The 16,261-nt window shown below is 41.6% G+C and overlaps 1 protein-coding gene and 1 long non-coding RNA gene across 2 annotated transcripts in view; one reads left to right on the top strand and one right to left on the bottom strand.

The window, feature by feature from the left end:
- The window catches only part of LOC115071744, a 25,428-nt gene extending 10,510 nt beyond the window's left edge, over nt 1–14,918 (top strand). Inside the window, exons 2-4 of the long non-coding RNA XR_003850823.1 lie at nt 9,099–9,233; nt 12,384–13,136; nt 13,298–14,918. This is a non-coding gene — a long non-coding RNA (uncharacterized LOC115071744). The remainder of the gene's footprint in view (nt 1–9,098; nt 9,234–12,383; nt 13,137–13,297) is intronic.
- The window catches only part of Frmd3 (FERM domain containing 3), a 326,943-nt gene continuing 323,119 nt past the window's right edge, over nt 12,438–16,261 (bottom strand). Inside the window, exon 15 of the mRNA XM_008841381.2 lies at nt 12,438–12,516. Coding sequence (XP_008839603.1) covers nt 12,503–12,516 — 14 coding nt within the window. The 3' untranslated portion in view covers nt 12,438–12,502. The remainder of the gene's footprint in view (nt 12,517–16,261) is intronic.

Raw genomic sequence — 16,261 nt, 5'->3', positions numbered from 1 at the left:
AGCTGCGCGCTGCGCTATATACTTACCCCAAGAGGCCTGAGGATAGTAGTGCAGGCTAGGAGAGTTAGCCGGTGGTGCAGGCCCAGGGAAGCAGAGAGAGATGAGGGTGGGGCCAGGACCAGAAGTGGGGCGCCAAAGGAGGGTGGGGCCAGGACCAGAAGTGGTGCTCCTGGAGCCAAAGAAAGGGACTCTATTTTTTTATTTTTAATTTTAATGTGTTTAAGTGCAAATCTTGCATGTATGTAAGTGTACCCATGTTGTGCAATGCCCGTGGAGGTCAGAAGAGGGCATCAGATCCCCTGGAACTGGAGTTAGCTGCATGTTGGTGCTGGGAATCAAACCTGGGTCCTCTGCAAGAGCAGCCAGTCCTCTTAACTGCTGAGCCATCTATTCACTCCTGGTTATTGTTTAATAGTAATGTGTTTGTGTGTCAAGTTGACAAAGGTCAACTGTCCTGGATTTCTTCAGGAGTCAACTGGACACACCTGAAAAGAACAACCCTCAGTTGAGGCATTTCCTCCATTGAATTGGCCTCTGATCATGCCTATGAGGCATTTTCTTGATTGTTGAGTGATGTGACATCTATAGAATTCTGTACCAAAGAATATACTTTATGCTCAGCAGCCCATGGAACTTTCTCCAAAATTGGCCACATATTAGACCCAGCAAACTATGAGTGGTGCTTACTCTGGGCAGGTGGTCCTGGGTTGTATAAGAAAACAGACTGGAGACTTGCAATCTTGCGTCCTATTCCTGAGACTGCATGGCTTCCCGCCATCTTAGCTCTGAGGCTTTCTCAGGTCACGGGCATCCTTTCCCATCCCAGTTCTGTAACCCCTCTAGATTTGGTGGGATGAGTACACTCTGCCATCTCAGTGTCAGGCCCTCTTGGGTCTTTGGGAACATTCCCCTCCCCAGACTTATGGTCCTGAGATCTTGTTCCTGAGACTTCTCTGCAACCTCCTCATCTGAGCTCTGTGCACCCCAGACCTGTGCACTCCCAGCCTAACCTATATGTTAGCCTGTTCATGTAGCAGCTCTCACCCCATCCTGATGCTAGAGTTAATCCTGTAATCTCAACCCAGAAGTTGCACCTATCTTTACCTGAACTGAGATCACTGTTTTTTATCCCATTTATACATCAACATAAGGTAGCCCCCAAATTGAACACCAAGCACTACTCATCTGGGCCATAATCTGACAAGTTGGGGAAACAGGAAAGATACAAAAAAAATTCAACAAAGATGAAATCATTTGACCGTACCAAGAAGCTTCACTACAGAACCAGATGCCTAGGTCTTGTCAAAAAAACAAAAAACAAAAAACAAACAACAACAACAACAAAAAACAACCCACCCACAAACAACACAAACAACATAAATAACCAAGATGATATATCTACTAAAGAAAGTAACAACCCCATCGTAATGTTTCCTGAGAATGACAACCAAGACAATGAGTTCAAAATAGCAATTATAGATATTGTCAAGGAACTCAGAGTATATGAGTAAAAAACTGAATGAAGACTTTGAAAACACAAAAAGCTGAATAAAATATCTAAAATGATTCAAAACGTGAAATTAGAATTCAATAAAAAGAATCTCTGAAGGAAGCCAATGTGAAATAAAACTTGAAATAAAATTCTCAGGGACTTAAATAAACAGCTTAGTGGTAAGAAGTGAAAAGGAAGTGGAGGGGATGGAACAGAGAACATCAGGTCTTGGACAAGCTTGGGGAAATGGATCTCTCAATCGAAGAAAATGCCAGTTTGAGAATAACCCAGGAAGGGAACATGTAAGACCTCTGGGACACAGTAAAATGGACATCTATCAAGGTACAAGACATATATAGAACACCATGAAGACAGCACCAGAAAAGAAACACCCATATCATATAACAGTCAAAACACTAAATGTACAAGAACAAAGAAAAGATATTAAAAGCCAAGTCGTGAGAAAGATCAAGTTACATATAAAGCTAGGTCCATCATAATAACAGCTAACTTTTCAGTGGATACTATGAAAGCCAGAGGACATGGGACCAATGTCATACAAGTCATGAAATAACACAGATTCTAGCCCAAACTACCATTTCCAGTAAAACTATGAGTTGTAATTGAAGGAGGAAGAAAAACTTTCTATGATAAAAACAGATTTAAGGAATTTATGTTTACAAAACCAGTTCTACAGAGAATACTAATGGAATACTTTGGTCAGAGAGAAGATTAAACACACTCAAGAGGGCATAAAGAACAAATTATCCAGAACAGACAACCAAAAAAGTTCTAACTCAATATTAATGGTCTCAACTCCCAGGAAAAAGACTCAGACTAACAGTTTGGATTAGAAAACAGGACCCATTGATCTGCTGCCTTCATGAACTGCACTTCAAAAACAATGATTGACACTACCTAAGGGTAAATGGATATAAAAAGCAAAATGAACAAATAAACAGGTATAGCTATTCTAATATCTAAGAAAACAAACTTTAAAACTAACCAGAAGAGAAAAAGAAGGCCGCTTTATATTCAATAAAGGAAAAATCCTGCAAGAATATATTACAATCCTAAATATATACACACTCTACACAGGGGCATTTATTGGCTTTGAAATCCCACATTGACTCCAACGCAGTGATAATGGATGACTTCGTTACTCCATTGACATCAATAGGTCAACCAGGCAAAAACTAAACAGAGAAAGCATGGAGTTAAATGACATAATAAGTCAAATGTACCTTACAGACATCTACAGAACTCTACCGGTAACTCTTGAGCAAATATTCAAAAGATAACCTAATACAAAAATACCTGTTCATCCATGTTCACTGCTGCCCTTTTTATCATATCCCCAAACTGGAAAGATCTTAGCTCTCCAAGAGGTGGTTTGTTTGAATCCTTTAATATTGAATGTTTCAGGTGGGTTTTTTTTTTTTCTTTTAATTCACTTCATTAGTCTATGACTTTTTAGTGTGAATTGAGGCTGTTTACATTAAGGTTATTATAGAAAAGGGTTTGTTAGTGCTTATGAATTTATTTTGGGATAGGGGGTTTATATTAGAAAATTAGGGTTGCCTAAATGTTAGGGTTAGGGAGTTAGGGTTAAAGTGCTAGAGTTAGGGTTTGGGGTTAGGATTTAGTGGTAGATGTTTAGGGTAAGGGTTAGGGTGACAGGTTAGTGTCATGACTAGGGTTATTTCTTATTGGGTTAGAGGATTAGAATTAGGGTTATAGTTATGGTTTAGGGTAAGGGTTAGGGCTAAGGGTTAGGGTTAGGATTTGGGTGTTAGGGTAGGAGGATTAGAGTTAGTGCTAAAGGTTATACTTTGGGGTTTAGGGTTAGGTGTTAGAGGTTATGGTTAGAGTTGGGTTAAGAGTTTAGGGTTAGGGTTAGAGGATAGAGTTGGAGTTAGTGTGATGCTTAGGGTTAGGAGAGAGGGTAAATGTGTGAGCAGTAGGTCAAGAATTCACACAAGTGGTAGGAGTACGTACTGGTGAGCAGTACAATTTACATGTGAGCAGCAGGATACACATGTGAACAAGATGGAACACAGGTGATAGAGAGGAAAAGCAGACACATTCAAGAGGATACGTGGGTTTCAGGAGGACACATGAGGGAATAGGAGTACAGATTATGGAGCACTGAGGGTTCACAGATGAGCAGGAAGACACGGGTTATCATGAAGACACAGGGGTGAAAATAAAATGTACAAGTTTGGGCAAGAGTGCACATGAGTGACCTGGGGGCCACATGACTTGGAAGGTACATTAATTTCAGGAGGACATACAGGTGAGCAGGATGGGACTCAAATGAATAAGACACATGAGCAAGCAGGAGGACAAATGGATGACCTTGAGGGCACACAGGTGAGCATAAGAGCACACTGGTGAGGAGGGCCCATGAGTGAACTTAAGGTCATGTGGGTGACTACATGGTTGACCACGTAGTACACACAGGTGACCACATGGGCACTTGGTTGAGAAAGAGGAAACAGGTCTTAGCCGGTCATGTGCTTGATCAAGATGGCAAATAGGTGTTTGAGAGCACTCAGTTGGGAAGACGTATACAGTAGGAGGGGACTTAGATGAGCAGGAGGGCATGGGGGTGAAGAGGAGAACACACTTGGTGAGTCTGAATTCTAATGCGTGGGTAAGAGAGCATGCAGGTAATAGCTTATGCGTTAGCAACAGAACAACATGGATGAGCGTGACGGGATCTGAGTGGGCAGGAGAACACACAGGTGAGCAGAAAGGCACATGGGTGAGGACGGTACATGGGTGAATAGGAGGGGACACAGGTGAGCAGGACACTAGGCTGAGCATGGGAGCACAGAGATGAGCAGAGGAGTACAGGGTTTTGTAGGAGGGCACTTACAGGAGCAAGAGGACATACAGGTGAGCAATGCAGGCGCTGGGTGAGCAGGAGGGAACACAGATGATAGACAGCACACAGTTGGTCAGGAGGGTGTGTTGTGCTGGAGGACACACCAGTAAGCAAGAGGCCATAAGGGCTTGAAAACTTGTGTGAGTAATAGGGAACACAGGTAAGGAGGTGAGCACACAGGTAAGCAGGACGAAACACGATTGAGCTGGAGGGAACACAGGTTGAGTAGGAGGGCACATGGGTGAGCAGTATGGAACCACGGTGTGTAGGCGGGGCCACGGATGAATAAGAAGGCACATAGTAAACAGGAAGACACATGGTTAAGCAAGAGTGCTCATGTGTGAGCAGGAGGAGACACAGCAAAGCAGGAGGACACGTGGATTCACAGGAGGATATACAGGTTAGCAGGAGGAGACAGGGTTATCAGAAGGGCATTGGTGAACAGGACATATGGGTGAGCAGGAGGATACACAGATAAGAATGAAGGAACACAGGTGAGCGAGAGGGCACATGGTGAGCAGGTGGGCACATAGGGGAGCAGGAGGAAATATTGGTGTGAAGGATGTAACACAGATGATCAGGAGGGCACACAGATGAGAAGTGGACACTGAAGATCAGGAGGACGCATGGGCTAAAGGAGAGGAAACAGTAAACATGACAACATCTTGGTTAACAGGAGTTAACAGGGGTGAGTCTGAGGGCACATGGGCGAGTAGCAGGACACAGAGCTGAGCAGGAAAGAACACTGGTGAGCATGAAGGCACACACTGGTGTGCAGTGGTACGATGGGTGAGCAGGAGGAAACACTTGTGAGCAATAGGACACACACATGTGAATAGGAGGAAACATCGATGAGCAGGTGGGTACACAGGTGACCAGAAAGGCACGTGAGTGACCAGGAGGACATGTGGATGAGTGAGAGGATACAATAGAGAGCATAAGGGCACACAAGTGAGCAGGAGGAAACGAGGGTGAGCAAGATGACACCCGTGTGAGGAGGAAGGCGTTCAGGTCACTATGACCAGGTAGGACAGGTGAGCAGGCAGGCACATGAGCATGCAAAAATGAACACTGGTGGTCAGGAGAGCATGTGGGCGAGCATGAGGGGACACAGTGAGCAAGAATTCACCCAGAAGAGGGAAAAGGGGTGATTATGATGGCACACAGATGACAAGGAGGGCATTCAGAAGAGCAGGACACACACTGAGCAGAAGGATTCACAAGTGATCAGGAGGGCACATGGGTGAACACAAGAGGACAGAGGTGAGCAGGAGGACACACGGGTGAGCAGGAGGGCTCACTGGTGAGCAAGAGGGCACATATAAGAGTAAGCACGAGTGCACACAGCATAGCAAGGGGGTAAACAGGATGACATATGGGTGATGAAGAAGGCAGACAGGTCAGCAGGCAGGACCCAGGTTGACAGGAGAGGACACAGTTGAGCAGGAGAGCACATAACTTAGCAGGAGTACACACGTGTGAACAGGGGGAAGTAGCAGGACCGAATATCACAAAGGTGAGCTGGAGAATAAGCATGTTTGCAGGCAGATACAGGTAAGGAGGGTACATGGACAAGCAAGAGGACACATGCATTAACAGGAAAGGACACCAGGGAGCAGAAGAACCCCTTGTGAGCTGCAGGGTGTACAGGCCAAAGGAGGACACACTGGTGAGCAGGAGGCAGCACATGGACACAAGTGCATACGGAGGACCAAGGTGCTACTTGGAGGAGCAAGAGAACATGAGTTAGGAGGAGGATACACGTATAAGTAGGAGAGCACATGGATTAGCAGGAGGAAGCTCATGTGAGCAGGAAGACATGGATGAACATGAGTATATACATGTGAGCCAGTGGACACAGGAATGTACAGGAGATGTATATGAGCAGGAAGACACACAGATGGACAAGAGAACATGCAAGCAAGACTAGGGTACATTGGTGAGCAGGAGGATACACAGCTGAACAGTAGGGTACATGGGTTAGCACAAGAGCACATTGGTGAGCAAGAGAAAATGCTGGTGTGTGGGGATACACTGATGAGCAGGAGGGCCATAGGTATTCAGGAGAGCATGTGGCTGAGAAGGAAGAAATACAGGTGAACAGAAAGGTACATGGATAAGCAGGAGGGTGATCAATGGAGCAGGAGGATACATGGGTGAATAGGAGCTATCAAGGGTGAGAATGAGTGTACAAGATTGGGCAGAAAGGCCCATGAGTGTACAGGGGGGATAACGGTGAGTGGAAGGATACATGTGAGCTGGAGGACACATGGGGCAACAGTAGGATACACATGTGAGCAGAAAGATACATGGGTGAGCAGGAATATACATGTGTTACCAGGAGCACACATGGGTGTCGGGAGCTGGAGAAACAACATTCATTACCAAAAAATATAATATAGCTCTACAAACAGTTGACTTAAGCAGGACATTCTGCTTGCACAAGTAACCTTGGGAAAGAATTTAGGGAAAGGTTATCTTTCTCTTCCTCTTGCAAACAGTTCTCGGAAAAATGAGTCATGCAGTAATCTCTTGGAACATCTGGTGGTCAGTCACGTTGCTGAATTGCTCAGTCCCCCTCCCATACCCATAAGAATGCTGTAACCTTTGACCAACTTCTTCAACCCCCTCTAAATACAAACTGTATATAAAAAAAAGGCTTGCAATACAATAAAATGACCCTTGACAAGTGGACTTGCTTCTTTCTCGCCTGTTTTTCCTTTCAGGGAGTGGTCCCCCTCGAGCTTTACCTGTACAGGGTCCCCGCAGGCGGGGGCACACGGGCTAGTAGGAGGACACATGGGTGAGCAGAATGACATACCAGCGGGCTGGTGTACACACAGGTGAGTAGAAAGTGAGATATGTGAGCTGGCAGACACAGAGGAGAGCAGCAGGACACACAGGTGAGCAGGAGGACACCTTTGTGAACAGGAGTGCACATGGGTTAACTAGAGATATGCACAGATACACATATGAACAGAGGGACTCAGGGATGAGCCAAAGGAAAACTGTAAGTAAACAGGAGGACATGTGGGTGAACAGGAGGGCACATGGGCTAGCAGGAGGACACACCACAGGTGAATAGGAGAGGACCTGGGTGAGCAGAAGGGCACAGATATGAGTGGGAAGACACACATGAGCAAGAAGACACATAGGTGAGCAGAATCGTCTACAGGTGAGCAAGAGTTGACACAAGTGAAGATATAGATACACCAGTAAGCAGAAGGTGACAGGTTAGCAATAGGGCCCACGATTGAGCAAGAGAGCCAGGAGTAAACAGGAAGATACCCATGTTAGCACTAAGACACACGGGTGAGCGGGAGTGTATACATGTGTGAGGGATGATACATTTGAGAGCAAGAGGGAACACTGGTGAACAGGACAATTCGTGGCTGAACAGGAAGGGAATGTGGGTGAGCAAGAGGCTTAGCAAGAGAATACACATGTGAGCAGGGTTTCCTATTTCTTATAAATTTGTTTGGTAATGTTATGGTTTGCTGAATTATGGGTATTTCTTTTCCTTTACCTATATTAGTTGTAAGGATATCCTGAGTTGCTGTCTTGGATGTTGTTTCTTTCTGGAGCCTAGTGTGTTTAGCTGTACTTTTCATGGCATGTACACTTTGATATATTCACTTTGAGGAGACTATCTTTCTTCTTCCTTCCCATAAAGTATTTCATTAAGAATTTTCTACAATGCTGGCTAAGTTGTCATGCATTTGTGTTGTCTTGAAATATCCTTATTTCCCCATCAATTTTGAAAGACAGCTTTTCAGGGTATAGCAACTCTTGGTTCATATTTATCTAATTTCAGAGTTTGAAATATTTCATTCCATGCTTTCTGGTAATTATGGTCGCTGATGAAAAGTCTGAGATAATTCTGATGTTTATTCTTTTGGGTGTGAGTTAATGCTTTTCTCGTGTTGCTTTTAGGATTATTTCTTTAACTTTGAATTTTTGACACCCTGACTTTGATGTGTTGTAGAGAGTTTCTTCTCTGCTCATGTCTATTTGGAGTTCTAGATACCTCTTGTGTTTGGATGTCACTTTTTTTTCTAGACTTGAGAAGTTTTGTACTATAATTTCATTAAATAGTGTATTTCATTTGATTTTTATTTCTGTTCCTTCCACACCATGAATTCTGAGGTTTAGCCTCTTGAAAGTATTCAAGACTTAGAAGTTTTATTAATGCTGCTTATTCTTTTTTCTTACATATGTCTGTTTGTACTATCTTGACTTTGTCCTCTAGTCCTAAAATTCGTTCTTATGCATGGTCTTGTTTGTGAATGATGGTATCTACTGAGGCTTTTTTATTTGATTGCCCGTCTCCTACCTTTGAAGTATTTTTGTTTGGTTTATTTTCAGTGTTTCATACCCCTTGCTGAATTTTTCCTACAGACTTTGTCCTCCAATTTACTGACTATTTCATTGACTTTGGACACTATCTTGTCAATGTTGTATATATTCCCTTAATTAATGCATCTGTCTGCTTAATTATTCTACATGATCATTAATTCTTTTAAAAATGAAGACTGAATTTTATCCAGACATTTCTGCTATCTCTGTAGTTTTGGATTCTCTTATAAGATTATTTCTTTTCTATGTTTTATGCATCTGTTTGGGTGAATTTGTATTTCAATTTTGACTTTCCTTTCTTCTAAGAGTATTTGGATATTTTGTTTTCTGTTACTCTTCTTATTGGCATAACTACGTGAGGCTCAGCCACAGGGACTGTGGTGAAACCTGACAATGACCATGAAGTAGAGTCACCCAGGTGATCCTGTCCTGGCCATGTGTCAACAGAACTAAGACTGGAGTCCACACGATAAAGCCCCAAGACAACCAGACTGGGTAAATACCCTGTCACCGCTTGGACTTTGTGACTTTACACGGGGAAGGATACCATAAATCAGACCCATTAGATCTATGTGCTATCTCAGGACTATAGCTAGAGACACAGGTCTGAAGTAAACACTGGGACCACAACAGTATAGGCTACCAGTCCTGTAGCAACCACTGGGATCTTAGAAGTCAAAACCCCACACCCAGTTGAGCTTAGAAACCACTGGAATCAAACCCTAGTCTGGAGTGGGAGCTTAGGTCCTATATTGATGTCTGAGAGCAGTAGGGCTGGAGGCCTGGTTCTTGGTGCTCTCAGATTCCTTTGGAGTTACAGCTCTATTCCTATAGTGCTCTCTAGACCTGCAGGAACAGAAGACCTGGTCTCACAAGCAGGAGTCAGAGGTTTAATTGCAGGGTGCCCTCTGGAAAAGCCAGAGTTGGAGGCCTGGACCCACAGTGCTCTCTTGTCCACAAAAGACAGAGGTCTATTCAACAGGTGCTCTCTATTCTCCAGGTACATGTTTAGATAAAGGTTTAAGTATAAGTTTAGAGTTATGTTTAGGACGGGAATAGGGTTAGGGTTAGGGTTTGGCCTAGAGTTGTAGTAATGGTGAAGGTTAGTATTAGAGCTAGGGTTAGGGTTAGGGTCCTAGATGTAGGCTGTGTTAGGGCTAAGACCAGGCTTAGTGGCATGGTTAGTTTTAGGATTAGTTTAAGGATACAGTTAGGGTGAGGGATAGAGTTAGGGTTAGGTGAAGTGTTAGGTTAGGAGTAGAGTTATGGATGTAGTTAAGGTTATGAATTAGGTTTGAGTTAGGTTTAAATTTAGAGCTAGGTTTAAGGCTGGGGTTACTGTTACGGTTTCTAAGAAAGAGACTGCTGAGTTTGTGTTATTGTATGACAATGTGGTGACTGTATGTGAGAGTGTGTGTTTAGGGTTAGGTTTGGGATTAGAGCTAAGAATAAGCCTCAGACCAGGGATTGGAAAGGTTTAGAGTTTGGGTTAATGCTACAGTTAGGTCTATGGTTAAATTTAGGGTTATGTCTATGGTTAGGGTTAAGTTTAAAGTTAGGAGTAGAGTTAGGATTAGGGGTAGGATTAGAGTTAATGTTTAGTCTATTGCTAGAGTTAGGGTTAGTGTTATATTTAGAGTTAAGAATAGGATTATAGTTAGGGATAGATAAAGTCTAGGTTTACTATTAGGGATAGTGGTAAGATTAGGGATAGTTTTAGGTTATAAAAAGATTAGAGTTATTGCTAGAGTTAGGGTTATGAATAGAGTCAGGGATAGGCTAGTTTTTGCTTAGCTATAGTTACGGTTAGAGAAAGGTTTAGATTTAGGGATATGGTTAGATTAGGAGTACAGTCAGGGTTAGAGTTTTGGTCATGATTAGGGTTAGTATTAGGGCTAAGCTAGTTTTATAGTTAACATTATTATCAGGCCTAGGTCTAGTGCTTAAGCTAGGTTATGTTTCTTGATATGGATAAGGCTAAAGTTATTGTTAGGCTTAGGCTACTGTTAAGATTAGGGTTAGGGTTAGGACTAGTGATAGGGTTAGATTTAGCATTAGGGATAGGCTTAAGGTTAGTTTTAGGCTTAGGGATAGGCTTAGGTTTAGGGTTAGGATTAGGTTTAAAACTAGGTTTAGAGCCAGGCTGGTGGCACATGCCTTTAATCCCAGTAGCTGGGAAGCACAGGTAGGCAGATCTCTGTGGGATTGAGGCCAGTCTGGTCTACATAGTAAGTTCCAGGTCAGCTGGGGCTACAGGGAGATGCTGCTTCAAAAAACAAAGCAAAGAAACAAATGAAAAACTGGGGTTGGGTTACGTTTAAGAGTAAGCTAGTGTTAGGGTTAGGGTTAAAGTTGGGGTTATGTTCATGTTTAAGTATAGAGTTATGGTTAGCATTAGGATAGCCAAAGACTGTTTTAAAATTGTCTTTTCTGTAATTTATAATCTTTGGGTAAAAAATATGGTACTAATCATTGCAGTGAATTTCGATTTTGTTCTGGTTTCCCTTCTTTACAGTGCTGAGGACAAGGTCTAGACCCAGGGCATCACACATGCTAAGTTAGCCCTCTACCACTGAAGTGCACTTCCAAATTCTAATCAGAGTGTTAGTTATAAGTGAAAGAGTCATTGCTGTAGGGCAATAATTCTGCTCTATTTCATTCTGTCACTGTTACAGAGAAACACCCAAGCAGAATTTTGTTCAAAGAAGATACCTAAGTCATCAGGCAATGTAATAGGTATAGTGCCTAGAACTCTGCTAGATGATTCCTGTTGTGGTATCATGCTTATTCAAAATACCCTTTGTCACTGAAAAAGGTATCTGTCTCGATTCACAGGAATTATATGACAACTGTTTCACCAAGGAGCGATACATTTATATGGCCTCCATTTTGAGTCATAGTCTGATTAATCACTTGCAGAACAAGAAGCTCAGCCATGTTATGAAACTCAGATTGAATGCATAGAGGAAGGAGTTGATTCACATTAACAAAACTATAGGAGATTAATACCTAAACCAGAATGCAAAGTTTTCAACTTCTGCTGAAGAGTATAGTTGCCACACACAGTACAGACTAACATTGTTATCTTAATATGTTCACTACCCTGAAAGTAGTCTCTTTGAAAAGTCAATAATCATAATAATAATTCTGTGGATGAGAAAAATAAAGGTAATGGATGCTAGCAGGAGAAGCTGCTGGAATTTGCAAGGTGTGTTTTACTACTCATAACTTACAGAAAATATTTCTTTAGCCTATTAAGAGTATTATTTTACATATAAATGGCCTTGGTGCCCATCCCCAAGAGATATTTACAGTAATTAAAGGTAAAGATTGAATAGGTACATGTGGTTCCAACCAGCTCTCTATTCATTACTATTCCTTGCTTCTTCTCTAATTGGTCAAGACTGTGAGGGCCAATGTTGGTAACAAACATTCTCTGATGCCTGAGGCGCAACCAAGATCAGCCTTCTATATCCTTTTCTTATTGTGACATTGGAAGTTAAAAATCCTAAGTGTTACCTACCATCATGAAAGCATTCCCATTCGTGATAGATAAAGAAAACAATGGCCAGAACAGAGTTCGAATCAGCTTTATTAATAATGGGAGAATACAACCGAAGTCTGTTTCTTTCTTCCTCTCTGAAGTGATGACAGCTGAGTCCCTGGGCTGACTCACAAACTTATCTGTCCAGTCAGAGACAGAAGCTGGAATGTGGAGAACCAATCTTGCATGGGCCCACCATGTGAGGTCCTGCTGAGTCTGTTTATGGCACAGAGACTGGAAGCCCCAAAGCAGGTCCAAGACACAAAGGAAAAGAGAGAGAAGAAGCAGGACAGGTAAGCATGGACCTTTAGCACATTATCTTTGCCAAGTAGAGAACGTTAGCCCACAGAAACTCAAACCCCATCAGTCACAATCATCTAAGAAGTCACCTCAGAGGTGGAAGCATCTCCCCAGTGCTTGGTCTTTAGATTGGGAGTGCTGTGGGAAAGCCTTTCTCAGTTTGACTTGGCAGAAAATGTAGGCAAAAAGGAAATGCTTCCTCGAAGGGATGAAGTTGGGTCAGAAGCTCATTGTATTACACTGTACATAAGTGGCTAGGGGGTGTATTCGCAGAGCTTTTAGGCTCAGTAGACACTAATTTATTATTATCCTGCCTCCAAGAGAATATGCCCCATCTGACTAAATTTTCCTGTATCTATTCCTATCTTTGAAGCACAAGAGACAGAGCACACACATTTTCTTCCAACTATTCCAGTTTTGCAGATTTCTTGACATGGAGTCAAATCTTGCAGCTGTTTATCAAAACTATTTCTGCTTCATTCTGCCAAAAAGCAAGAATGTGTTCCCTGTCCCCATATCTCTAAGTCAATTCAATGTAATTTAAATGAGAAAAGGTACGTATTACATCCAAATCTTGGGTTAAGTATAAATCTCCAAATGAATGGGTGTCAATATCTTCAGTGACACTGAAAAGCACTGATGAGAGCTGCCAGAGCCAGGACTCTAAGTCACCTCACCTTTGAGTGTTAATCAGTGAGCTCTTTTTTTGTCCTAGATTCTGAACACTATCCTCAGGACTTCTGAGTAAGAAAAACTCAACGCTTTCACGAAGCCAACATAGCTAAGGGCCAGTTTGGCTTTACATCTACAGTGTTCCTTCTGCATCAGTGTGAGGTGTGGGTTTGTATTCATGCCCAGACTCAGCTGGTGATCTGTCATGGCTATGGAGTACACACGACAGGGAACAGTAAAAGTACAGTAGTGAAAGTCTTCCAAACTTGTGACAGAAGATGTCTTACGGCAAGAATGACAGAGTTAACAGTCTGATGCAACTTTTTTGGAACAGGAAAACTCTTCTCTAGCCAGTGGTGACCTCCTAATTCCTAACACTCCTAAATCATCTTCTCTTTCTTCTTAGTCCCTGTTTTTCTGTGTCTCCAGGGGGATTTTGATACCATTAATTTGACCATAAGTTTCTTTACATTGGAATATGTTTCCAGTGTTCGTTTTTCTGCTTGGGCTTTAGTCACCGCAGTAAAATGTTAATTTCCTCCAATATTTACCGTGCATTCCTCTACAGTTCTTACAGCAGACTGATGCTACAACTTTACCATAAATAAAACTGAATTATTAACAATTTTTTACCCCAGAGTATTTTATTAGAGAGTCCTGTTACCATGTTAACATATAAAACAATGTGGATGTTGACATAGAAATGCAAATTTCACTAGATACAGCTCCAAACGTAGTAATATGGCCCTCCTAACTCCTGAATGGTTAACTCAATGCAAATTTTACCCAGAGTTATGTTCATGAATATTAGACAACTACAAAATATGCTGCAAATACATAACATTATACATTGAGTTCCAAGCTCAGAAAGGGATACATAATACTTTAGTTATATCATTCTCATTATATAGCCTTATTATCACTAAAGACATGTTATGTGTACTTACTGCATGTATGTGCATATACAAATCCACAAATGCCCACCCAGGACTTTTATTAAAAGTTTAACCCTCAAGACTTTATCCACCGTATCTGAGAAAGGAATTAATTACATACCCCAAATTCCTCAACTGTGGCAAAAGGAGCACAGGTAGGTATGCATGAAAGGTAGGTTTTTACAGACAAACACACACACACGCACACACACTCACTACCTATTTTTATATAACTACACATGAAAAAATTATATGGAACATTCATGCACTCACATACCTGCTTTGAATTCTGAATCTCATTATATTACATACTGAGCATCTTTTTGAAGTAATTGTCTTATTTCATTTGATTCAGGCAACTGGTGACTACTTTCTAACCAAAAAAAGAGGGTATTTCTAAAAAGCTCTGATTCTAGGTCAACTAAATGACATTTTAGGATCCCAGGTTTAGTTTTTATGGTTCTTGGTTAAATTTAGCAGTCCTGATTCTGTCTTCCCCTAAAATACTTCTTTTCTGCAATGAACTTTTGCATTAGCTGGAAATGTTAATACAATCTACATATTGTTCCTCACTGTAGATCTGTATGCTTGGAATGTATGTTATATCTGTTTTATTGTTGCTTTTTTTATGTTTTACAATGAAATATGTTATTAAATCATTAAAATATTTAACTTAAATACTATTCAAGAAGCCCCAGTCTTAGCTGAGGAACTATTGGTAATTGATAACTTCTGGGAGAGGGAATGTCAGTTTCCTTTAAGGGTATGATTCTGAGTAGGTTGACCAGACTCCAAGGTATGGACCCACACCCAAGGGCATTTGGAGAACACAAATTAAACTCAATAGGGGTAGGGAAGCAGGGGAAGAGAAGAGAGAGAAGTCCTGAGGGTCTAAATATGATAACACATTATATGAAATTCTCAAGAATCAATAAAATAGTATTAGAAAAAGATGATAGTTATTTTGATTAGTATCCCCAAAGAAAATGAGAAGCACAATTAGAAGGGGAAGTAATTTTGTATCAACTACACTGGAGTACCTTAATGCCAGAGAGATTAAATTTCATGTCATATAAGGGAAAAAGAAAAAAATTAAAACTTTAATCAAAGTGATGGCCACGATCACTGTTTCATGTCCTAGTTATAGAAAATATATTTGTATATCAGTGTAAATCACTGAAGGCCATTGAAAGCAGAATTCTGCAAATGTAACAGCAAGTATATGTTATAATGAATTTAATTCAAAGCCTTAAGAGCTAACTTTCAAAGCTTACTTTTAAAACTAATCATTCTGCCGGGTGTGGTGGTGCATGCCTTTAATCCCAGCACTCAGGAGGCAGAGGCAGGTGGATCTCTGTGAGTTCAAGGCCAGCCTGGTCTACATAGTGAGTTCCAGGCCAGCTGGGGCTACTGGGAAACCCTGTCTCGAAAAAGACAAAAAAACCCAAAAAGTAATCATTCAATAAACCACTTAGAGCTGCACTGAATGAGTAGGACTCTAGGGCTCAATTTGTGGGTCTGTCTCTTCATAACGGAAGGCAATGAAATTATTTTAAACATAGATTTTTTTTAAAGACATACTTCTATTATTTTAAGTTATGTGCATGCATGAGTGTGTCTGTGTATGGCTATGTGCACATGAGCGCAGGGGCTTGTGGACACCAGAGATGTTGGATCCCCTTGAGCTGGAGTCGTGAGCCACCTGACATGTGTGCTAGGAATTGAACCTGGGTCCTCTGTAAGATCAGAGCAACAAGTGCTACTAACCTCTGAATTATTTCTCCAGCCCCAATAGAAAGAAATCTTAAACTCCTAACCCTTTTCTTCCTTATCCCTAACACAGTGTCGGTGGGCACTCTATAATAGAAAGCACCGGACCTTTTCTGTCTTGGCTTTGCTGGTTTGAAGGAATGTACTACAGGATTTGTCCCCTTTTGTCTGTTTTTCTCTTCAGTTTTCTACTTCACCCAAACTGAATTGGTGTATCATCTGATGGTACCTTCATGTGTCAATGGAAACTGCAGTTAGAAATTAGTTTATATCATAAAGATACCCACAAAGGAAAAGAGTAT

This window comes from Nannospalax galili, unplaced genomic scaffold, assembly GCF_000622305.1.
Source record: "Nannospalax galili isolate Female #2095 unplaced genomic scaffold, S.galili_v1.0 scaffold801, whole genome shotgun sequence".
NCBI lineage: Eukaryota > Metazoa > Chordata > Mammalia > Rodentia > Spalacidae > Nannospalax > Nannospalax galili.
The sequence above is the reverse complement of the archived record's forward strand: the minus strand, read 5'-3'. Positions and strand labels throughout refer to the sequence as shown.